The sequence below is a fragment of the Mytilus edulis genome, chromosome 5 (assembly GCF_963676685.1).
Source record: "Mytilus edulis chromosome 5, xbMytEdul2.2, whole genome shotgun sequence".
Taxonomy (NCBI): Eukaryota; Metazoa; Mollusca; class Bivalvia; order Mytilida; family Mytilidae; genus Mytilus; species Mytilus edulis.
The window spans coordinates 46,429,369-46,456,019 of NC_092348.1; the positions used below are offsets into that span (position 1 = coordinate 46,429,369).

General features: G+C 32.8%; 3 protein-coding genes across 3 annotated transcripts; 1 reads left to right on the plus strand and 2 right to left on the minus strand.

The window, feature by feature from the left end:
- On the plus strand, window positions 1–26,651 carry LOC139523806 (acidic phospholipase A2-like). The gene is made up of 4 exons (XM_071318091.1): window positions 1–70; window positions 20,874–21,030; window positions 25,903–26,018; window positions 26,461–26,651. The coding sequence occupies exons 1-4, from the start codon at window positions 22–24 to the stop codon at window positions 26,613–26,615; spliced, it is 477 nt and encodes a 158-aa protein (XP_071174192.1). The 5' UTR covers window positions 1–21; the 3' UTR covers window positions 26,616–26,651.
- LOC139523805 (uncharacterized) lies at window positions 4,074–13,253 on the minus strand. The gene is made up of 5 exons (XM_071318090.1): window positions 13,148–13,253; window positions 11,751–11,853; window positions 6,512–6,674; window positions 6,176–6,268; window positions 4,074–5,449 (listed from the first exon to the last, which is right to left on the minus strand). The coding sequence occupies exons 1-5, from the start codon at window positions 13,216–13,218 to the stop codon at window positions 5,163–5,165; spliced, it is 717 nt and encodes a 238-aa protein (XP_071174191.1). The 5' UTR covers window positions 13,219–13,253; the 3' UTR covers window positions 4,074–5,162.
- LOC139522590 (uncharacterized) lies at window positions 15,402–19,385 on the minus strand. Its single transcript, XM_071316055.1, has 5 exons — window positions 19,164–19,385; window positions 18,360–18,490; window positions 16,499–16,613; window positions 16,064–16,169; window positions 15,402–15,632 (listed from the first exon to the last, which is right to left on the minus strand). Exons 1-5 carry the CDS (start codon window positions 19,214–19,216, stop codon window positions 15,402–15,404), a joined length of 636 nt encoding a protein of 211 aa, XP_071172156.1. The 5' UTR covers window positions 19,217–19,385.

Below are 26,651 nucleotides of genomic sequence, written 5' to 3' on the forward strand. Positions count from 1 at the left end.
ATTTCTACAGATTAAAACAGCATGCTGTCACGTTCAGGGTTTGTTTTAATTCTGATTCTTCTGTATATAGGTAAGTATAGTATACTGCTCGAAAACTATCGCTTTACTAAAATTGTTTCTAGTTTGTTTGACTGTTGGCTGATTTGTTATAGTGTTCTGATAGCTGCGATTTATCCCAATACTGCCATAAATGATTTCGTGTAAATATATTTAAGTTTTGGTTGTTATGGAATAACATTTTGATATTGTAAATAATTCTTGTGGTACACATATACATGTGAAGTATTCCATGCAAATTTAAGATCACATCAGAACAAATTTAAAATAAAACTACTAGATTTGTACATCTACTGAAATTTGATCAAGGAGGTGATGGGCAACCTCCTTGATTTGCTTATAAATGTTAATAGAAAACATTGCATTGCAGCAGTCATGTGATTTTATTGGAACATGTTGAAGTTAATTTTCTAAAAAGCACTGAAATTATATGTGTAATTTTCTTAATCTGAGCACTGAATTCTATATGTTATATTCTGAAAAGCATGCACTGAATTTCTATATGGTGTTTTCTGAAACGTATTAAAATGATATATGTAATTTCTGGAAAAGCACGGTAATTCTATATAGAGTTTTCTGAAACGCATTTAAATTCTATATGTAATTTTCGGAAAAGCACGGAAATTCTTTTTGTAATTTTTGGAAAAAGCACTGAAATTCTATATGTAATTTTCGGAAATGCACTGAATTTTTATATGTAATTTTCGGAAAAGCACTTAAATTCCATGTGTAGGATATCACTATCGTCAGCAAATCAAAATATGCGATATCGGTAAATTTATACATGACATGTGCAGTTACCTTGGCCGGCTCCGAGTTGGTTGTTTTATATTTCACTTAGTCTAACCCAATACATCTACCCTAAACATACGTCATTTCCTACCTAGTAACTTACTTAAATACATCTCTATTTGCCCTGTGGTCGTCTAAATATTGATATTATATCAACAATGTTAGATCTGTAAATTTACAGATCTAACATTGTTGGGTTGATGTTTAGACGAGTTGTATATACATTATGTACACAGCCATGTATCACCATCATTGATGGCGATCCGATGGATACATCTGTTGTAGAGTTGTCACTGACTCAGACGTACTTATATATATATACAACTCGTCTAAAATGTTAGATCTGTAAATTTGCCTTCGCAAATTTTTGGTTCTTCCCTCGCCGGGATTCGAACCCATGCTACAGTGATATCGTGACACCAAATCGCCTGCACTGCAGCCGTCCCGCTAGACCACACGACCACCTGGGCTCTTAAAAAAAGAGCTTTCGCTGGCCGTGTGTTACCTTTCCACGTCAGTTTTAATCTAGCGGCGTACTGAAGTACATGATATATAAGGCATGAAGATGTTATTGTTACAGATCAGCTAAATTATCTATAGTAAAGGATCCTGCAAATTAATGTACGATACAGTCACAGAAAATAATTATATTTATAAGTACGTCTGAGTCAGTGACAACCCTACAACAGATGTATCCATCGGATCGCCATCAATGATGGTGATACATGGCTGTGTACATAATGTATACACAACTCGTCTAAACATCAACCCAACAATGTTAGATCTGTAAATTGGTTCTTCCCTCGCCGGGATTCGAACCCATGCTACTGTGATATCGTGACACCAAATCGCCTGCACTGCAGCCGTCCCGCTAGACCACACGACCACCTGGGCTCTTAAAAAAAGAGCTTTCGCTGGCCGTGTGTTACCTTTCCACGTCAGTTTTAATCTAGCGGCGTACTGCAGTACATGATATATAAGGCATGAAGATGTTATTGTTACAGATCAGCTAAATTATCTATAGTAAAGGATCCTACAAATTAATGTAAGATACAGTCACAGAAAATAATTATATTTATAAGTACGTCTGAGTCAGTGACAACCCTACAACAGATGTATCCATCGGATCGCCATCAATGATGGTGATACATGGCTGTGTACATAATGTATATACAACTCGTCTAAACATCAACCCAACAATGTTAGATCTGTAAATATATATATTGGCACACTTTTGACAGTACATATTCGGCCTTGGGCTGCTTCGGGTTGTTGTCTCTTGATTACATTTCCATTCTCAGTTGCCTGATTTATCTTATTGGAATTGTTCCATGTCTTTGTTCTTCAATTCACAGTTGTGGTATTATCGGTCATTTTGCATAGAATTCCGCTCATATCGGGTGAGAAGGGGCCGTCTGAAATTTGCATAGAGGTGATAGTTTTTTCTCCGTTTCGAAGTCCTCATTGTGATTTTGAGATGAAGTACAGCAATATATTCTTGTTTGTGCTGTTGCTGGTCATTGACTGATGTTGTGTCATTGAAGGATACCCATTGATCTTTCTTTTCTAATTCATCATTTCAAAATTTCAAGAGAACAAAATTAATATATAAAAAAAATTCTGACCACTTATTTATTGATGTCATTACCGAAAATAGCAGGGACCAATTTCTCCTGAATTCATTTCATGCTGGTGCTTTTTTTTTAACAATTTTAAAAGACTTAAGACTAAAATTCTTTTCACTGAACGACAACTTGCTTGTATTTCTAGGTTGTATATAATATATATCTAAAATGACTAAAATGACTAATATGTTAGCATTAACAGTAATAAATATTCAGAAATAAAACTCAAATGGAAGTTATATAATATTGTTGATAAATGTTTTGGATATAAACTATAAAAAAGCATGATAAAGTAACATAAATGTGATAACCTTTATTTATAACATCATTTTGAAAAACTTGTAACATGTTAGTGGGCTGTTTCATTCAGATATGGGTAAGACAAATAATATATACAAAAAATAGAAGAAAAAAAATTTGTGATACATTCAAATTACACATTAGCGAACAAAAAAAAATAAGAGGGGTGGTATTAACGTCGGTAGCATTAAATGTTACATTTCGCGAAGTGAAAATGTAACTTAGTAATTTTGTTAAAATACATAGCTGCAAGATAAAAGGACCCCCTCCCCTGGATTATTAAATGGCGTTTGAATAAATTATGTAGGAAGATTATATGCAGCGACATAATAGGGATACAATATGGATTGTATGCCTATATCATTTACTATGAAAGTCGACATTTTGTACTTGAATGCATATAAGGATTGTCCAGTCACCACTCAGTATTTATTTGGACCTAGTATTGTCTATCTAGTATTTTTAAATAATATATTTAATTTCTGTATCTTTTTCAAAGTCTCATATCACTGAATCATGCCATAGACAATTTAACCACCATACAAGTCAGCGCCATTAGAAATTTATGAAAACAAAATAGTGTGATTTTATTTGCGTTTTTCCTTATATCAAATTAGATAAAAAAAAAATCTATATTTATTTATTAAAAAGACGGGAAACTATGAATGAAAAAAATAATAATTAGAAAATACAGTTTTTTAACGGAAGATCTGCAAAATTAATTTCCTAGTGAGAAAATAGAAAAAAAAAGTTTTTTGATTTAAAACATGATGGCTAACTTTGGATAACTAATCCAAACTATAAAATAAAGCACGCCGTAATATTCTTAATTCGTCGTCCTGAACATCCATGACATATTTGCCACTGGACGTAAAGCAACCATTAATCAATCAATCAATCAATCAATCAATCATATATACTTATCCAACGTTCAAGATATATCATATAAGATATCTTATAAACTTTATAAGATATCTTATATAACAAAACATCTGTAAATCTCAGTTATCACCATCTTCGCTAGCCAAGGAGATCGACTTCCGTCCTCTCCATGTGGAGAGGAGGGAAGTGGATAGTAACCCTTGGCTAGCGAAGATGAGTTATCACTAAGATATCTCAATACAGATGTACGACATCATATATAAATATAAAATAATGTATATAAGCATAAAAAATAATTTAGAGATCTTATATCATGTGGATGTATAAGATATCTGATTCAAAAAATAAAAAATAAAAAATATATAAATAATATGTAAAAATTGTATATAAATAATATATAAAATAGTGTATATAAATGATATAAAAAATAGTGTATATAGGTTAAGATATAAAAGTATAAATAAATATATGTTAATTTATAAGGATATCTTATATTAATCAGATTCAAGATATCAAATATAAATAGAAAATAGAAAAATAGAAATATATACATAAATTAATCATTTATCTTATATAATTCTTTTTGCCATTGGATGTTAAGAAACAATCAATCAATCAATATTTAATTATATAAGACAACTGATAAATTTTATGAGAATGTATAAAAACATTGTAAATATAAAAAAAAAATATAGATACCTCATAAATTATAAGACATTTCATAAACTATGATATCTGATAAAAAATCAAAAGATATCTTAAAAATCTTATAAAATCTTATAAAATAGGAAATATTCTATCAAATATGTTGAGATAAATGAACGTTGAATAAGTTGTGTATATAAAATACGACGTGCTTATTTCACAGATGATGTAAAATAAAATGGATACGGTGACAAATTACAAATTTATATTTTATGTATCTGTCAAATTTTTTCGTTAAACAAATTTTAAGTCCAGTTTAATCGGTATAGCATTTAATGAAATTTCCGGTTTGAAAGATTTTTTTTAGAAACGCTTGACTTCTCGTCCGAAAACTGTTTAGTGAGGGATGATTTAACTATTTTTAGGAATTGAGACTCTAAAAAAACTAGTGAAATGATAAGAAATTAAGTTGATGACACCTTTTATCATGAGGGATCAATCTTGAAACTATTCGATATTCTTAACTTTTGAATTCAACAACATTGTTTCTACTTAGACTTGAGAGAGAGGGAAAAGGGAGAAGTTTGGGTGGGACAAAGAGAGAGGGAGACAGAAATAGAGAATATTTATCAAAATGCTATTAGACATATATTCTACATCGTGTAGCCCTAACGAAAAACTAGAACATTATTAAACAAACTTACTTGAATTAGAATTGAATTTTTGAGAAAAAAAAAATTGAAAGACAAATATTGTTCTCTATACGATTACACAACCCAAGAAACATATGATGTACAGGAGATATGTAAAATGTCGAAGCTAGCAGTATCGGTTATAAAAAAATAAATAAAGATAATTTCTTTAAAAAACAATTAGGTCTTCAGAGTCTTCTATGCAAGTTGAAATTATTTGGTGCATAGACGTATTTTCTTCTTCTGTTGTGACATGGGCATCATCGTAAAAATTGGTAAAATCAGCAAAATTGTCGATTTCGTGAGCACTGGATGCTTCACCAATCACTTTTTGAGCATCCTTTGATGATAGAAAATAGAAGCCCCATTTTTTGGCTCCATGGATAAAGCTTTTCCTTATCCAACCGAAGCCAACACTTCCATTCATAAGAGATAGCTTCATCTTCACTTGGTAACCTATGAAAATAAATAGAAATAAAAAAAAAAAAAATGTAAAAAGGTATTTCCAAATTCTTATTTAAATGTGCAAACATGGATAGTTACTATTTTGATATACTGCCAAATAATTACATTAGATGTACAAATGTATGTTTCATTATAATATTTTATTCTGATAGGCAAACTGCATATCACGTGTTATTCCTTAAGCAATTGCATTACTCAATAAAAATTTTCATTCATGATAACACGTGGTACCACAATAAAGTGCACAGGTGAATTAATAAAAAAAAATATATAATTCGTGTTTTCATGATCATAGTTAAAAATGTAATTATAAGTATTGAATGCTTCTTTTTGTAACTTCATAGTATTGTAAAAGCGTTGACCGTGTGCACATTTTTAGAGCGCTTCATACAAAATGTATTTCGGTCAACGCTTTTACACCCCAATGAAGTTACAAAAAGAAGCATTCAATACTTAATTACAAGTCAATGTTACATTCGTGTATTTCTCTTTTATTTTTGGATGTAACTTGCTCAGTTTTTAATTTAGATTAGTTAACTCCCAACTTTTGCCAACCATAATTTACAGTTTCAATGTCACGGAAATTTTCTATTTAAAACCTTTATAGTGCCGTATGCTATGATATTTAAATTTGTAAGTTGGCAACACGTTTTCTTGGGTTGACTTGAAGTAACAAGTTACACAATAAATTAAACATAAGATGTTAAATACACAAACCTGTTTTAACTTTAAAAATACCCCTACTGTCTTCCTCGCTTCGTTTAACTGGTGCTACACGAACACCTCCATTTATTGGAAAGAAACAATCATCTGAAATGTAAAATACCAGAATCAAAGTTTGTTTTTGTATATACAAAAGTTTTATCGAAAATCAAAAATTGTTTCTTACGTTTAACGTGCATGAATAGTTCTATTACTTTATTAATTACATTTAAAAAAAACAAACTTTAACTGTAGTACAGAAAGATTTCAGGAATGTACATGCAATTATGTAAATGACATTCCACATAACAACTTTGCCTATATCGTCAAGAGGTGCTACCATCTACTAACCTTGACTTTCAGAGTTATCTTCCCCGAAGACAACTAGGTGGGATTTGTCTTTCTTTGACCTTTTAAGGTATGATCCGTTGTTCATACCTAAGATCTTGTAGTCACATTGAGTGTATTTGATCTTAGGTATGAACTCTGTTTGTCCTGTTGCTTCTAAAAAGTCCTTGAAAAAAAGAAAAAAAAACCTTTTTGATAAAGGTTTTACAATTTGATCAGGTGAGTTAGCTCCCCCTTTGGTGTGGATAAATATAGTAGTTTATAATATAAAAACAAGAAGATATGATATGATTACCAGTGACACTACATAAGATCAAATGACACAGAAATTAACAACGATCGGTCACCGCACGGTCTTGAGCAATGAGCAAAGCCTATACCGCATAACCAGCTTTAAAAAAACTCGAAATGACAAATGTAAAAAAAATTTAAATGAAAATCAGTGCAAAATAAGACGGTGAACTAAAACTGGAAATCAGTGCAGACTGACAGGGTAAACTATAACTGAAAATCATTCAGTCTGAGATGGTTAATTATAACTGAAAGTCAGTTCAGAATGTGAGGGTCAAATATAACGTAAAATCAGTGCAGACTGACAGGTTTAACTATTATAATTGAAAATTGTTAATGCGGGGTTCACACATTGCCGATTATTGCTCCCGTTTGAGATCAGACAGCGATACGACACGAAAAGTGAAAAAGTCGGATTAGTATCCTCAATTATCTGGAATGTCCTATTATTGTCTGAACGCAGTCGTTTTAGTTCGTAAGAGATTCCTACTGGTCGGGAAGGGTCCGAATAGTTCGGCAAAGCACCCCGACAGTTAGGTGCGTCCCGTAACATTCGGGGAAACTCAGCCGATTTTGTCTAGTCGGATTACAATCGTGCCTATGTCGTGACAGATTCTGCTGTATCGGATCGAATTCCTAACAATGTTCTGTGTATTCGGGACGGTGTCCTGTGGAACGGGAATGATCTGGAGAAGTCCCGACAATAACAGAATACAATACGACTGAGACCAGACAAAGCCGTTTGCAATGCGATAGAGCGGACCGTGATAGGATTACGTTCCGACAGTACCTGATCATCCCGATTATGCCGACAGTTTTCGAACGGATAACTTCCGTCAGCGTCGGTTCACTGTCTTGTCACTATCTGATCTCTGTCGGATTACATTCGGTAGAATCGGGACGCAGTCGTGACAGACTCGGTCGAATTTTACCTGGCGAAAGATACAAATCGAATTTCAATCCACGATTCACAGGATCTTGATCAGACTTTTGACAAATTTTAATCGGGAATGGTCCTGTCAAGGACGGCAGTAAAAATCCTGAATGTGTGACCCTAGCTTAAGTCTGAGAAGGTCAAATATAACTGAAAATCAGTGCAGTCTAAGAGGGTAAAATATAACTGAAAATCAGTGCATACAGACAGGGTTAACTATAACTGAAAAGCAGTGCAGACTGACAGGGTTAACAACCGAAAATCAGTGCTGACTGACAGGGTTAACTATAACTGAAAATTAGTGTAACAGGGAGGGTAAAATATAACTGAAAAAAGGTCAGGATAAGAGGGTAAACTATAACTTAAAATCAGAACAGTCTAAAAGGTCAACTATAACTGAAAATCGTTGCAGACTGACAGGGTTAACTATGAATGAACTCGGTGCAGACTGAGAGGGTTAACTATAACTTAGAGTCAGTGCAGACTAAGAGGGTTAACTAAAACCGAAAATCAGAGCTTACTGACAGGGTAAGGTTTAACTGAAAATCTGTGCAGACTGACAGGATTGGCTATAACTGAAAATCAGTGCAGACTGACATGGTTTACTATAACTTAAAATAAGTGCAGACTGAGAGGGTTAACTTTACCTGAAAATCAGTGCAGACTGACAGGGTTAACTTTAACTGAAAATCAATGCAGACTGATAGGGTAAACTTCAACCGAAATAAGTGAGGTGGAGAGTATTAACTTTTTTTTAAACAATTTGGCACTAAACTTTTCTTTTAACGATTTGTCTGGTGATTTATATACTAAATCTACCAACACCCTCACAAGTAAATAAATTGGGGTCCTACATCAAAAAGTCTGAGGACAAGGGACACTGGAATATTTACTGCAATTAAATGTTTGTGTATATATATTATTATGTGCATTTTAGTTATATTATCTACCTATTTTGTATTTGTCACAAAGTTAATATTGATAAAGTTTATATCATATGGCAATAAATATTTGAAATGAATTGAATGTACTATAACTGATAATCAGTACAGACTGAGAGGGTTAACTATAACTGAAAATCAGTGCAGACTGAGAGGGTTGACTATAACTGAAAATCAGTGCAGACTGACAGGGTTAACTATAATTGAAAATCAGTGCAGACTGACAGGTTCACTATTACTGAAAATCAGTGCAGACTGACAGGATTCACTATAACTGAAAATCAGTGCAGACTGACAGGTTGACTATTACTGAAAATCAGTGCAGACTGACAGGGTTAACTATAACTGAAAATCAGTGCAGACTGACAGGTTGACTATTACTGAAAATCAGTGCAGACTGACAGGCTTAATTATAACTGAAAATCAGTGCAGACTGACAGGGTTGACTATTACTGAAAATCAGTGCAGACTGACAGGGTAAACTATAACTAACAATCAGTTCAGTCTGTGAGGGGTAACTATAACTGAAAATCAGTGCTGACTGACAGGTTGACTATTACTGAAAATCAGTGCAGACTGACAGGGTCAACTATAACTGAAAGTCTGTGCAGACTGACAGGTTGACTATAACTGAAAATCAGTGCAGACTGACAGGGTTGACTATTACTGAAAATCAGTGCAGACTGACATGGTAAACTATAACTAACAATCAGTTCGGTCTGTGAGGGGTAACTATAACTGAAAATCTGTGCAGACTGACAGGTTGACTATAACTGAAAATCAGTGCAGACTGACAGGGTTGACTATTACTGAAAATCAGTGCAGACTGACAGGTTGACTATTACTGAAAATCAGTGCAGACTGACAGGGTTAAGTATAACTGAAACTCTGTGCAGACTGACAGGTTGACTATAACTGAAAATCAGTGCAGATTGACAGGGTTGACTATTACTGAAAATCAGTGCAGACTGACAGGTTGACTATTACTGAAAATCAGTGCAGACTGACAGGGTTAACTATAACTGAAACTCTGTGCAGACTGACAGGTTGACTATAACTGAAAATCAGTGCAGACTGACAGGGTGACTATTACTGAAAATCAGTGCAGACTGACAGGGTAAACTATAACTAACAATCAGTTCAGTCTGTGAGGGGTAAAGTGTCTCTAGTTACTTGTTCTGTAACTGAGATATATCATTATAAAGAATATTTATAAAGAAAATATAACCTATTGCAATAAATTTCACGAATGTGCATAGTTTTATTAGGAGTTATATACTTTTCTATATTCTAATTTTGGATTAGTTAGACGTCTCTTAAGGTGGTATGGGTGTCTTCCTCCATCTTTGATCGTAAAAAACAGAGAACCAAAGGTCTAGATTTTCCATCAAGTTAGCAAAATTTGATGCAGGAATGCAGATATTTAATGTGAATTTTCATTTATAAGAACTAATTTATAACAATATAACTTATAAATATTAATATTTTTGCAAATGTTAACTATTTTTGGTTGTTTTTAGTTTTTTTTAACTTGGCATTTTAAGGGGAGGTAACTCTAAAACAGTGCATTTTTTGAAGGATTCTACATGGAATTTTCCTATTTTGTATTTTAGCCGGAAAAAAACGTACGGTGACCCTATCTTTTCTTTTGATATTCTCAAAGCAGTGTCTGAAAGCTATCTTTTCCTGTAGTATTTAACAATTTTATCATTTTGTTTAGTTTTTAATCACAAAATGGTGTTTTTTCCTGTATAATTCATACAAAATGTGTCATTTTGTCCCGTCCTGTAGCTTGAGAAAATGCGTGGTGACCTATCATTTTTATTATATTTTTCGACATATATCAATAGATACTACGTTTTGGCAAAGTATGAACAAATTCTATCATTTTTATTTTAGACTCCCATACCACCTTAAACTCTTTACTAAGAAAATGTCAGCACTCGGTCTGTCGATGCAACGTCATTGACAAAGTCTTGACAACACCTATAATTGTTTCAAGACGTCTGACAAATTTTCCCTGCAAGATTTCTTTCACCGTGACATTTTTGTTTTTTATTGACTGAATTGAAGTCCATACGATGTAATAAATAAGTTATAATGGTAATGGTAAGAAGCCACACTAAAAAATGTGTTGAGTTATTGGAATTTTGAATGATTTTTTGGTGGTTCTACGAGTTTAATTTAATACATGAGGATGAATTGGTTACAGAAAAGAGAAAAGAAAAACGTGCAGAATAATGGAAAAAATCAGAGGAGCATCCATGCAGCTATTTAAAAAAAAGGGATGGGTGGGGTTCCACCATATGTCCCCATTCAAATGCAGTGATCGTCCAAAAAAAGGGGGGTACAAACCCTTGGAACCACAACCCTTAAATCCGCCACTGAAAAAATATATATAAGAAATAGGGGGAAAATGGCAAAATCACATTAGAAAGAATCAAGAATATTTGAGTTCCTAAATGTGAAGAATAGAGAAAAATAGTATAAAAATACTGATTCAGAAATGAAGAACATCCCACCATTAACCTCTCATATGTGTTATAGAAGTCTTAGAGAATTCCACTGATTGATGGAATTATTGTTTGCATGAAAGTCTTTGTCTGGACTGATTGCAATTTTCAAAAATGACTTACTTACAATATTTACGTACATAGGTTCTTGATGGTATGTATAGTAAGATATATCTGTTATCTGGTCACTGATTCTATTTTTTATCTAAATAAATGTCTAGTTTCAAAAAATATAGTCGTAATAGAAATACACAGATATTGAAAAGAAATAAAAGCGTTATTTTAGAGCTTTTTTCCGAATGCACGTAATTTAAAGATTTAAATTAATTAAGAATGACATCTAGACTGGGCTTCAGCTTGTATACATAAGTATCTGTATTATACATTTGTTATACTTACAAACTAAAACCCTGCTTATCTATTGATTGCAGACGTCAATCTTAATAACAATACTAGAGCAAACATTAATATAGACAAGAAAGGAAGCCAATCAAACCTTTAAACTACATGCATTAGGAAAAAAGCTGTAACGTGGTATATAAATTCATAAATATGGGACTTACCTCAGGTATTGCGGTAACATATGTTGCTGTCGTTACCTTATATAATGCCTCAACTATTTCATTAATCTTTAGTGACTGCAGCTGATTTCTTACAAAGTTAAATCTGTAAAGATGTAAATCTAATAAACAGTACTAGTTAATTCAAATTTCGAAATAATTTTAATTAAATTATTTGTACTTAAATTCATTCAGAAATTTGAGATATTAATTTTAAACCCTATCATATTGGAGCGTAGATCTCATTCCTAGTCATATATTGCCTTAGACAAATTTAGCACAAGGTTTTGAAATCTTTGGTTTTGAATGCGCTTTTTCTTTTTAATTATTTTTTCAATCCGATTGTTTTGCTTCGGGTGCTACTGTTTAGTCTAAAACAGCATTCACAATTCACCGTTTCAGAATCTAATGCATTCTGGGTAATATTTTCAAAAGTGTACACCAAAGCGTGGTGATTGGTTTTAAATGTCCTAAACAATCGAAATTCAACCAATGACGTAACGTTATTTTCATTTTGGGGTACGAACAATGAAATTACCCATAGTCCTTTAGATTATATAACGGCCAATTATCATTAACTATCTGTTCTACAAGGAACACCAGTACAATATGAGGGGGTGGACAGGGGTAAGGGAGACAGGGAGAAAGGGGGTAGGAGAAAGGAGAAAGGGGGTGGGAGAAAGGAGAAAGTGGGTAGGAGAAAGGAGAGGAAGGCTGGGAGAAAGGAGAAAAAGTTGGAGAAAGGAGAAAAAATAAAATATCTCTCCTTTTAAAAAATGATCTAATATTTCAAGAAAAAATATCTCAAAAAGAGATGTTTTATTCTAATGGGAGAAAGGAGAACGGGGTAGGAGAAAGGAGAAGAGGGGTGGGAGAAGGGAGAAGGGTACCCCCCTGTCCCCCCCTCCAATATGTTCGTTTTTGATCGGGCCACGTTTGGTGATGTTACATATAAAAAATTGAAATCAACACGTTTTATAATTTCTTGCGTCCGAAGCACTTTTCTGTATGTTCCTTCATCAGGAACGCTCAAAGCCAAACATTTGAAATCCGAAGATGTATAAGTTCCGAAACCGTTGAAGAGCTATATGTCAAAGTCTTTCCAAATTAATTTGGCAAAGAATTCAGCTCATATCGATGCTAGTTGCCATCTCAAACTTCCAGTGAGATGTGAGGTTTTTCTTGTTCCGTGTATAAGGCCTCACTGTGACTTTGAGATGAAGAACAACAATAAAACCGCTGTTCATTTGCTTTTTTAACATTTGTTTTGTAGTAAAAGTACTGATTTTGTGTCATTTATGGGTTTTATCATCCTCAGTTCTTCTATTAATAGACGAAACACATTCCTGACTATTTAGATTATAAGCCTAGTAACTTTGAGAATTTATACATAAACATACCCATGGTGGTCATTGATCCAGAAAATAGCCTGGTCCAGTTCTTCCTGTGCACTGTTAATACCTGATTTCATTCTGGTAGTAAGTGTACTTTTAATGGAAGCTCCAAACTTTAACAATTTGAAATAGACAATTATAATAAGGTAACTTTTTTAATGTCACGAGTTTTATCATCATTTTTTTCATACATACATGATTGTAAGGAAAATCTAATGATAGCTAGAAAAGCTTGAATGTAATAGATAGTGAATCTTATATTTGAAAACAAAACTATGATTTCCTGTGGCAATATGCAAAAATCAGTGACAGACTTTTAAACGCGAAACATATAGCTAAACTCTGGACTACTCTTCCTACTAGCGTAAATTGTAAAGTGTGTGGACACTGTTCTAGATATACCGAACCACCAAATATGTATGTGCACAGAACTTCAATCACTATATAACAGATTAACTGAATTAACAAGTTTCAATTTCGTGTACATAGCGGTTTCAAAATCGGACGAGAGCTTCTCAGATCTTTTGCTTGGCAATCATGAAGATCTCTGTGACATTTTAATACCAGAACATCGTTTGGGAGTCCTTAGCGAAGGATTTTCCTTCCTAAAATGGTAAACTGTAAATACTTTTCCATTCAAAATATTTTAAAAGCTATTGACATTTCTAATTTTGTGATTTCAAAACTTTATAATTGTACATACTATTTGCATTTTGTCTTATGTCAATCTCCTATATATAGGAGGAAATAAAGTATGATGATTTATCCAACTTTGCAAAACTGAATTGTATTACCACTGCCCTTTACTTAGGGGACTAACCCTTTTAAGGAGGTAGACCTAGGTTAAGGAAAATAACTCTTAAAATCAGCATTACGTTTGTGTCAACCATTTTCAAAAACATATTCTACGCTTCTAGGTTACATAGATTATTTTTAATCTGTTTCAGGTAAATGCTTAAAAATTATTGATGAACTTGACTTTTACAAACGCTTAACTGATTTAAAGAGTTATCTCCCTGAACCAAGGTCTACCCCCTTAAAGGGCCTCCTTTTTTGTATGCAAATTTGGTTAATTATTAAAGCATATATGACATCTAGTTTCAGAATTTTAAATTATCTGCCCTTGTTTCATATAGATATCTGGATTTCAGTCGACATCTATAAACGGTTCGTTTTACAGCAAAGTGTATTGAGGGTGTAGGTAAAGGTAGAATCTTTGGATACTTAGTTGCTGGCTTGCTAGCTGAACCGTGAAGCCATTGATTATTAGGTTAGGTATACTACACTCCTTTCGGAGTAGTCCTACAGACATGTCACCGGATATATTTATCCATTTTGTTTCATTATTAAGCATTTTATATTATTTGTGTTTTCAGTGTTATATGTTTCACATTCATATCATATTCATATTTCATATTCATGTTTCTTTTGTTTTCGATTGACGACAATAGTTTTGCGCTGCGTATTTTGAAATAAACTATAGCTTTGTACGCTATGTTTTGCTTTTATACGTACTGAATATTTAAAATAGTACAATAGAAAGTTAAAGCGATTCTTTATTATTATTTAAATGATATACATTTTATTTTCAAATGGCATGGGTTATGCATGAACTCAAAGCGCGGCAATATTAACCATATATATATATACTAATATATTAACTTCACTATTCGAGTTAGTCACTGGTTATTATTACACTCAGGAGGGCGGAAGACTAAAGTCACCACTTCAGGTACTTGTAACTTTATTTATTCTTTTAGCCATGTTTAAAATGTTTCAATTAAAGTAAAGTTACTTTAGTTTTCAAATATATAGAATTCAGTAAGGCTTGAAAGCCGCATTTTGGTATGTAAGTTAAGGTCAGAATACAGCTCCGTTGCATGCAAATATTTCAGTCGAATATATTGTTCATATTTAGTGTAACACAATTGTAAACTTAGTTTACAATTTGTATACTTGCCGATTATATAATAAAGTATATTAAAATTGGACGACTCAGTTAATGCAATAATGGCCCAAACGTATTACCACGACTAGTCTTTGGGTTTATGGTGACTTATTCTTCATCCCAAGTCGACGTTATATTGGTGTCCCATTTTTCCTGCGACAGACATATAAATTGGATTATCTGTCGGACTAGTCTAGTCTTAAAGAAAGATAGTTTACCAAACCTAATTATGACTTCACGGTTCAGCTAGCAAGCAAGCTAACCAATGCTATTAACTTTAGCTACACACTCAATGCATAATTTATGCTGTAGTCAACTCACCTCTATAAGCTCTTCTCTCAGGGCTTTCTCATTGTTGAGTATATGATTGAAAATGGTGAAAGCAGTTGTATATTTTTCTTCCGCCTTTGACCGTTTTTGGACTATCTCTTTAAGCTTGCTTTCAAACTTTTTTGGGACATTTCCTTCTATTCTATTAATTTTTAAAAATGTTTCCAACTTCGAGGTTCTTTGGTTCCAGTGTTTTTTCAAGGTCCCGCATTCCTGTGAAAGAGAAATCAGTTATAACTTCATAAAATAAAAAGAGATTTTGTCAGGTCTTAGTGGTAATATGCTACAGTCAAACTTTTACAAAGATACAAAGGCAGTTATAGGAAGTCGTATAGAAGTAAAATGAATATATGATTTATAACAATCAAAGGTTATGAACAAAAGTTAAAACAAAAGAACTACTATATATGCATTGAACCTATGATTGAACTCAAACTATATACACGTGTTTTTGTATAACAATGCACACACTGCTTATTATTTGATTTAGTCTAGAGAAAAAAATCCTTTTCTGAAATTCCACGAACGATATTTCTATGAAATTGTGCCAACAACAAGTTTTAGTGTTTTAGAAACTCTGAACAAATTCGTCATGAAGGAACAAAACAATTACAAATCAATTTAATCAACAACACAAAACTTACTTTCTGAAGCGATCTTAGTTGATCTACGCAGTAATTATGAGAGCGAACTATACTATTTCTTTTAATCTCCATTTTTATGACCTCTTTACAATATGCTGCATCAAATCTGTAAACAGCACATAAAACATTCGTTTAGTATTCAGAAGACAACCAAATATCATTAAGGGACTAAACCGGGGACAGGGGCGAATCTAGCTGTTATGTGCCACGTGGAAAATCACGAGACGCTAAGTAATACAACAAGATTTGGAAAATGTTATCATCATGTACCTTTAACTTGATGTTTTTTTTTTATCCTTGGCCAATTTCGTGAAAACTATAACTTATATTGTATTTCGTTCATGGTTAATTTTGCGTACTAGAATCAGCTTATAACATATAGAATAAAATCTTGTTTCCTTGATTTAGAAAAAAATAACAACAATGTATACGTACGTGGAATGGTACTTTGGCTGGTATTCTTTTAGCTGAGAAATATCTGGAGTTTGTGTGTTGAGGAGGTATGCTACGTTACAAATTGGCTCTAGCAAATTTTTCATTTCCAAGATACCTGTAAAGTTATGTATTTAATTTACAGGAATTGGAGAAAACTAGAAAAACTGAATTGAATCATCTTTATTTCTAGATATCAATATGAATACAACTGACATTTTCCGTACAATATATCAGTTCAAGTGTCTTAGTCTTATAGCTTTCTATAATAAATATAAGCCGGGAGATGTTGTTTAGCGCCAATGAGAAACCCCATCCACCACAACTCAAATTCGGTAGATGTGAACAATTATAAGCAACCATACATTCTTCAACAATGAGAAAAATCCATATTGTATAGTTGGCTATAAAAGTCCATCACACGAAGTAATTTTAAAAGAATTCAGAAAATATACTTGAAAATATAAAAATAGAGAATAATGGAGTACCAAAATATAAAGAATACTGTGGGGTGCTAAAATACAAATAATAGAAAATAATGGGGGAATAAAATATAAAGAATAGAGGATATAATAATAGGGAGCCAAACTATCAGGAATACTGTGGGGTGCTAAATACAAAGAATACGGAATAATGGGGGACTAAAATATTAGAAATAGAGAATAATGGCCGGGTGGCTAAAATATGAAGAATAGAGAAAAAATGGGTTGCTAAAAAGAAAGAATAGAAAATAATGGGGTTCTAAAACATAAAGAGTGGAAAATAATGGGGTGCTAAAATATAAGGAATAGAGAATAATGTGCAATGAATATAAAGAGTGGAGAAACATGCCGTAAAAAATAAAGAAAACATGAATGATTTGTACTGTGCCACTTTGATGAATAAAGCTGTTTCTATTGACTACCGAATGGTATCCAGGGGATGGAACACCCCTTTTGTCGATTTGTTTAAAGTATGAGAACGTTTCATGGTGTTCCGGTGGTTGGGCATTCCATTTACCAAATAGATTTTCTGGACCCATTTTTGCTTTCAGATAACATAAACGAATTATGACAGGTAATTAAACTTCGTTTTAATTAGTTTACTGACAGAGTATTTATGCATAGTATTGACTATATATCTACTTTTATTTTAAAGTGTCAGCTCCTTTCTCTAAAAAAATATAGGTTGTTTTTATTCTGAAGGGTTCATTTCTTGAGAAAATTATTTAATCGAAAATGTTTATTGTTTTGCAGAGGTTGTAGTATGTTCTTTCTGAGTTTTCACAGTGACATTTTCTCATGACATAGTTCTTTATTGTAGTTACCATAAGAGAACAACTGTTTAATCTAAGGATATTTTATTCTAAACAAGATTCGATTTTTGTTCTTTTGTAAAAAAAAGTACTAATATCCAGATTATTAATTCTTAAGGATCTGGATGCAGTTTACAAATGGATGATAATGGGGAAAAGGTGCAGAATTAAGAGGAAATAAAATTTTAAAAAAATCAAAAAATTCCGGAATCCGAGGAAAATTCAAACCGGAAAGTCCGTTATGAAATGGCATAATCGAAAGCTCAAACTCATCAAACAAATGAATAACAGCTGCCATATTCCTGACTTGGATAAAGAGAAAAAATAGACCAATACAGAATAGAGCATATTTGGGTGTTAAAATATAAAAAATAGAGAATAAAGGGAAAACAATAAAGAATAGAGAATATTATGGAAACTATAAAAAAAAAAAAAAAAACATATAGAGAGAAAATGGCTTAAAAATAAAGCAAAATAGAGTCGAGGTACCCCATCCAGACCCTTATAAAAGTGTAAATGAGACTTTAGAAACTTAGAAATGATAGCGGTTACAGTATGTTTTAAAGTTACCAAAATTGTCTGTTTCTTGAACATACGCCATCCTCCTTGCAACAAATACAGGCGCTGGTATTCCGTGGATAGTAAAGCCGGCTCTAGCGTGTTCTTTTAGAATAGTACCATACCACTTGTAATTGTCAATCCTTCAAACAAAATAAAATGAACTAGTTTTTTGTGGTCTTGGACACAATTTCATCCTTTATACAACTTAATATACTAGTATGCAGATCAAGCTGTCATTTAATAGCATTGAATCTGAATGCTTAACGAGCTATTGTTTTTTTTTTAAATTTTGATGTTGGTCATTTCTTTTGGTTATTTTTTTTTACTCTCAAATAAGAGTTTAAAGATACATGGGACATAGCTATATGACATTTTACAATTTCTTCTTGTAACAGCTCCAGTTTCCACACTCCATCCCAATATTGATGACTATGTGCCGCGATGTTTGTGGGTTTACTCATTGTTGAAGGCCGTACGATTACCTATAATTGTTAAGTTTGTGTCATTTTGGTCTCTTGTGGAGAGTTGTCTCATTGGCAATCGTACCACATCTTCTTTTTTTTATATATATATAAATCATATATTCAAATGTTGCAAAATGAATTTCACCACTACCTCTGTAGTACTTTTTTTTTTTAATCAAGACAACATTATATATCATTTTAGGTAACTGGCCTATCTGAATGCTTAAATAATTGCAAATTGAAAAAAATTGAAGTAAACATATAAACCATTGTATACTTCAATGAATTTAACACGGATTAAGAAAGAAACGCACAACAAAATATAGTAAAATATTTTAAAGGCACTTACTTTATGAATTGCTTCAAAACAAATCCAAGTCTGGACAATGGTATGTTCTCCATTCTTTCAAAATATACTAAAGAATCGTTGACAGAATTTTGCGTGCGATATTGTACATACAATAGTTGCGGCAAGCAATGTTGCTATGAGAGATACAGTAACGTCACAGTGTGGTGACATTAACGTTGTCTAAATTTTTCGAAGAAAGCCGTACTTCACCGAATAAGATTTTAGATGTTAGTTTTTATATTACCGAAGGAAACTGTTACTTTTTGCCCAAATAATTCTTACAAATATATGAGTGTAATTTAATGTTTTATCATACCAATGGCTGTTGCATATTTAAGTTCATTTTGCGTGAATAAGTTGCTACTTATAATATAAGTTACTGTAAAAAAAAGCTAACATAAAGAGAATATGATAATTAACCAGAATTGCAAAGACTAATAAGAATCAAGCTAATTTAGAATTCAGAGGTATAAAATCGGTAATGGACATTTGAGCAATTTTAAAAGAGCGCCAAATTATAGGACATTTGAGCAATTTTTCAAAAAGAATAATGAACGAGTGCTTCGTCCGATCACCAGATATAATCTGTTACCCTTGCTTATCACAGAGAGGTAGGCTTTCGAGTCGTGTAAAGTTATTGCAATGAGAAGTTAATAACTCACAAAGTTTGAAACATTTTATAATTGTTTCTTCTCCTTATCTGTTCGGCTATGAGGCTTGATTTACAACAACAGCTCAACTCAGGACATCCGACTACACTATCATTAACTAGCTCGAACCGATACAATGACCCGGGTTTAAAATCAAATAAAATATTTTTATTTTTAAAACTGTTATTACTGTTCGGCTATGAGGCTTGATTTACAACAACAGCTCAACTCAGGACTACACTATCGTTAACTAGCTCGAACTGATACAATGACCCGGGTTTAAAATCAAATAAAATATTTTTATTTTTAAAACTGTTATTACTGTTCGGCTATGAGGCTTGATTTACAACAACAGCTCAACTCAGGACTACACTATCGTTATCAGCTCGAACCGATACAATGACCCGGGTTTAAAATCAAATAAAATATTTTTATTTTAAAAAAACTCATCCTTCTTACTTTTTTAAAATATTTTCTTAACTCCTAGCTATAAAAGTATCAAAAGAAATCCAGTTAACGCCAATGTAGAACCCACTTTAGCGACTGATTATTTTACCAATTTCAGCGAAAATTAAAATTTTCAATGCCCATTTTAGCGATTTTTTTTTTATTTATTATAAATAATATATATATATAACAAATAAAAAAACTTTAATAGACTCAAGACAGCACAATATAAACATATCATACCCTAGATAATATACAGCACTTAAAGTCTAAAAGATTATAAATCAAATGTTAAAAGTCAGTTTTAGCCTGGGATTTATTTCGGAGAGAACGTACATAATGGGCTCTGGATATACCCTTGTACAGAATAGAATTGCATTATGAACTGTTCTTTCTCTTTACCTTGTCTAGATTGTGGTGCACATTAGTCTGTGCTTCGTATTTATATATACATAGTTGTTTGCAATTTGATAATAGTATACATAGAAGAGCGTAAATATCTGGGTGACAACTATAAAATTGCTCTTTATAATGGGCATGTAAAGATTCTGGACCATTTTTTGTTAGCTGTGAATTACACAGAACTTTCATAAATTTCAATTATTTTCTCTAGATTTGCGGGCGTATGGCTTCAGTGAAAGGAAAGCTCATTTGGTAACTTCTAAATTTATTAGTAGAGTAACAACCATGCGAGAGGGTACGGCTTATGTTGGTTATGGAAATTATTGTGGGGCCGGTGGGAGTGGACCAGTAATGGATCCTATTGACGGGTAAGTACAATATGTCAAAACGCCGTTTCACAGTCTAATGCATCCTAGGTAATATTTTCAAAGTGTACACCAATACGTCGTGATTGGTTTAAAATGACATAAACAATGGAAATTCAACCAATGACGTGACTTTATTTTCATTTTAGGGCGGGGAGGGGGGGGGGGGGTGGGGGGGGGGGATAAAGAACTGTGAAAATCAATAGATTGCTGGTAATTTTTCCTATTAAAAGTTTTATCTATTTACCATATATGCCAATATAACAGGCGAACATGCAAGTGAGAAAATTTGTCATATAGAAGGTCGATAAATCCAGTAAGAAGTCATTTTACTGTTTTTACGTGAATGGACATTAGGTAGAGCTCAACATTCTAATAAAATTGAGAATGAAAACGGGGAATATGTCAAAGAGGCAGCAACCCGACCAAAGAGCAGATAACATCCGAAGGCCACTAATGGGTCTTCAACGCAGCGATAAAATCCCCGGCGTACCCGGAGGTGGTATCAGCTGGCCCTTAAGGTGGTACCTAACACTACAGGGAGATGACTCTGTAAAGTCAGCTAAACGTTTTAATTACGTTGTGTTGTAAAAGGAATATTAAGCTTCTCAATGATCAAAATTGGTGTTTGTCAAATTGCTATATAACCAGTGTATTTTTTCTGACACAACGGTTGGTTCAAATTTTTTTTATATTTTTATTGAAGTCTCAAAGTAAATACTTTGACAAAATTTTATGAAAATTAAACGAGCCAAATTAATTTTAGTGAAAGTGTTGGGTACCACTTTAAATAAAATTGTGTACTAGTTCAGTGAAAATGGGCGTCACACTAATCTCCAAAACACATAAATGAGATTGAATTAAAAAATATATGCAAGACTAACAAAGGCCAGCGGTTCCTGACTTGGGACAGGCGCAAAATGCGGCGGGGTTAATCATGTTTTGCGAGATCCCAGCTCTCCCTTTATATCGCTAGCCAATGTAGAATAAAGAAGCACATATGAAGCACACACACAGTAAAACTCATTTTAAAAGTAGTCCGAGTCCGATGTCAGATTATATATGTTTTTTCACATCACGTTTTCGTTATTCATAGTGTTTCTTAATAGACAGCATTTTATCCATATGTTTTGATTTAAGCCATGTCGGCTCACTAGGCTGATAGGCAGGGTTATCCAACACAGTTTTTAAATTAAATACACCAATGATAAGTATTGCAAAGTTTAACCAAAACTATCAGGCGACTCTCTAAAAGACATTATGCTCAATAACATTTGGCCCAGTAGTTTTAAAGACTGAGAAATTTTGTAAAAGTTATCAAAGAGGAAATCGGACGACGAACGCAAAGTGTCGAGAAAAGCCCACTTAGCAGGGCCAGGTCAGATAAAAAAGAATTCTCGCAAAGTATACCACTAAAGACTAAAGCAGGTTTTAGTACCATGACAGAGCAAACATTGAATGAACATTTCACTATAATTGTATCAACTAAGAATACATCAACTAAATATGTACCACTAAATAAACCGTTACATCCAAAATGGAAAGACATAATAACTAAAGTATGGCGATAACAAAATTAGAATGTTGATTCAATACATAAAAAGTATGAGGCCAGAAGAAATAGGCCATAAAATGTAAAAAAAAAATAGACCTAAAAAAATAAAAAAATAAATTAGCAGCTATCATATTATTATTCACCAATTTTTCACCAATCATCAATACCAGCTTGATACCGGATGAATGGACAACAGGAGACATTAGTGCATTTCCGCAAATTAAGTATCTCAAACATGCATTCTCTGCAAAATGCTGCAGCATATAGTATTGTCCAACATAATGTGTTACCGTCCAGATTATTATTAAAATATCATTAATGCTTTACGACTTAGATGCATGGTTCTTTTATTAATTGTTTGTGACTTTGAAATAACCGTCAGTTAAATCTCAGATCTGTACATAGTGTCTTTTTGTTATTGGGATGTTCAAGTACCCGGCCACGTCCACTTGTATATGAATGTCCATCTGAGGAGTTATGCCTTTTTCAACGGATTTTTATAGTAAGTTCGTTCTTATGTTGTAATGTTATACCACTGTCCCATGTTAGGGGAGACTTGTGATCCTACTAACATGTTTATTCCGCCATATTCTGTATGTATACGCCTGTCCCATGCCAGGAGCCTGTGATGCAGTGGTTGTCGTTTGTTTATGTGTTACATATTTGTTTTTCGTTCATTTTTGGTACATAAATAAGGCCGTTAGTTATCTCGTTTGAATTGTTTTACATTATCATTTCGGGGCCTTTTATAGCTGACTATGCAAAATTAAGAGGAATTGAATTTTCAGAGAAGAATTAAGCGGCATGATATTTGAAGCAGCGTAGAAAATTTGATTTTGAAAACCTTTGGACATGACTATGACTAACTTGGTGAGGGCACTGTACAAATCGTATATATCCACGTAGACTACTAATTGTTCGCCACTTTTTGCACATCAATTCGTATTAATTGATTTAAATATAGGAGATATAATGCTTTTCCTATGTAAATACCAAACATCATACTTCAGTATTGCAAGGATTTACAATACAAATCCTTGAGTATTGTAAAAGGGTTAGAAAAGCTTTGTATAGTGAGATAAAGTATATACAAGTTACTATTCTAGTTCCCTGGTTTCCATATCGGATTTTTTCTATACACCATTGTCCTATTAGGTTTCTTTCAGGTTTTCTTTCCATTATACAAGAAAAGATACAACGAAAATCACCAATGCAGAACAACACAACATGACACACCACAACACTAATCTTGATTCAAGGCAATTAAAAAAGAAAAAGAAAAAAATGATGCAAAGGATTCCCCAAGGTTTATTTCATCACAACCTATTTATAAAATCGAGGCCAATGTCAATCTTGTTTAGCTCTTTAGAGATTTTTTTTGTGTGTTGTTGGGTTGCTATCATATTGAAATTGATCAAACTTAAAAAAAAAAAAAAGTCGAACAGACTTACCTGAATCGCACGAACGACTTACAGTACACATGACTTTATCAAATATTTCAAAAACATAGTCTCATCATCTCCTGGTAATTATGTCAATACTTTATGCTTTAAAATCTTTTATTTTAAATTCATTTCTCCGGGTTTTTTCTTGTGAACATGTGTAATACTTTATAAAACATGCCTATGTAGATAAAATAACCAAAAAGAAAAGATTTTAATTCTTTCTGTTTCCGTTTTCCATTTCCCGTTTCCGTTCCGTTTTCCGTTCCCGCCGTTTAGCAACACCCCTACGCCACGAAGTTACGAAAAGCTTAATGTTTTTTTAAAGAAAAGTTTCATCGTGTTTTTGTCTGATACTTTTCAAATTCGGTGGAAATACAAACTGTTCAAAATAAACGGATGAGAAAATTCAGAAATTGTGGACCATTTTTTTTCAAAAGAGGATTTTATATATTAAAACCGTCCCTGATTAATTCCAACCGCTGGAAAAAAATATTCTCATTTCATAAATCTATGTTTTTCTAAGAATATTTAGAATTCAAGTCCAAACAATGTCCGATTTTTCAAATTATATAGAGGATTGAACATGAAAAAGTTTTGACACGGTCATATTAGGTTCGAGAACACAATATCGTCCTTTGATTTTCGTTGTCCGATTCCCTAGTGTGGACTTTTTTTTAAATATCCCTTCCAAATTTATTTTTTTCATGTTTCATGCTTCAAATAGCAAATAGGGGGATGAAATTAGACTGTAAAAAAATTGCGTTATGAATGAAAAAATGAAGTAGTGATTTGGCCCAACTGAAAAAAGTTAACAAATAGCACTTTGGAAGCTGTCAAAAGATATCAAGACGCCCATTTATATAAAATTGTCCGTATTTTGAGTAAGAGCTGATGAAGTAATCTATAATTATGATATAATTATAATAAGTACAATACACTGTAAACATATTATCGAGAAAGCGCAGGTGGGATTTTTTTAAATTACATTTATTGTCTAAAAGAAACGCACTACGAAATAACTGTGGTCTCGGATCAAATGAGTCCCTAATGATTGTGTATTTTGGAGTGATTATATCATGATACCGATTTTGACAGAATACATCTGAATATGTGATGCATAGTCAATTAAATGGGGTCGTGTATTTATACTGTAATATTGGTTACTGTGCTTATACGAAATATGGGGTTAGATTGGGAAGGTCACTAGGACATTGTGTAACGAATGTATCTTACCAACTATCTTAATGTGTGTCATTAAGACTAGTGGGCTATCAAAGAGATCTCTGAGTCTCCATATTAAGAACCTACTCCCTTTGGTCTATACAAACCAAGTGCCAATAATAACAATTTCTTAGCTTCAATGTGTTTTCTGCTTTCATTTCATTGTTTTAGTAGAATATACTTTGAAATTCAGTAAAAAATGATTTCTTATTCATGACCACGCAATTAAATTCTTCCTTCATTTTTTTTCTTTTTTCGTCCTGAAAATGAAATTTTCCCAAGTGCACGTTAACAACAATCAACCAATCAACCAATCTTTATTGCTTTATGACAATACATGACTTTACTTATTTTGATGCTTACAGACGATTGCATTGGATGTGTAGGTAAAGGTAATATCTTTGTTTATCTTGCTTGTTAGCTGAACCGTGAAGTCATTATTAGGTAAGGTATACTTCCCTCCTTTCGAAGTAACCTAGCCCTACAGACAGATAGATTTGTTTTCTGTCGGACTAGTCTACTCTTAAAGGAGGATAGTTTACCTAACGTAATAATGACCACGCTTTAGCTAGCAAGCAAGCTAACCAAAGATATTACCTTTTCTTACACACTCAATGCAATCGGCTGAAACTAATTAGACTCTTTTAATTTTAGATGCTGCAAAGAACATGACGAGTGCTACCTTGTCATTGATACATTACAGGGATGCATGTCAGTTGACACTAACTTTATGCTATTGTTTAACGAGAGAAGACAGGAATTAAACTGCGGTGAGTTTATTTTTTATTTCTAAAACTCACACTACCAAACCAATATTATAGTATTTTGTTTGTACTTGTTGGTTTATGTTCTCATAATATGGTTTGCTTTTTGATTAAACTTTTATATGTTACCTCGAAAATAGATGCTTTGAAAAAGTTCTGTTGATATATGTTTTAAAAAAATTATGATGTTTTCATATAAGATGTATCAGTGGCGTAGTAGTATACTGAAAAGAAGCAAACAGAAAGGAAAAAAAGGGGGGGGGGAGCACATATCTGAAAATGTTTACGTATATTTGGTGAAACTCATTTAATATAATGTTAAGATAAAATTGTCTTTCTTTTTACCAGAAATATTTTTCTTCTTAGATTAAAAGTTTAAGTGTAAACGAAACCCTAAGTAGATAAATATATTTCCTTTCTTGATGAGTTTACACTTGTTCTTTTTTAGAATTTGAAGTGGAGACTTGTAGAAGAAGAGTATGCGAATGTGATCTCGATTTTGCACAGTGCCTACAAGTAAACGATGTTTATTACGACAGATCTCTAATACAACCAAAACGTGCAGTAAGGTCGTTGATAGAGTTTGTTTTTGGAAAAAAGTGAAAACAATAAATAAAACGCTCAATTTAGAAAAAGGTT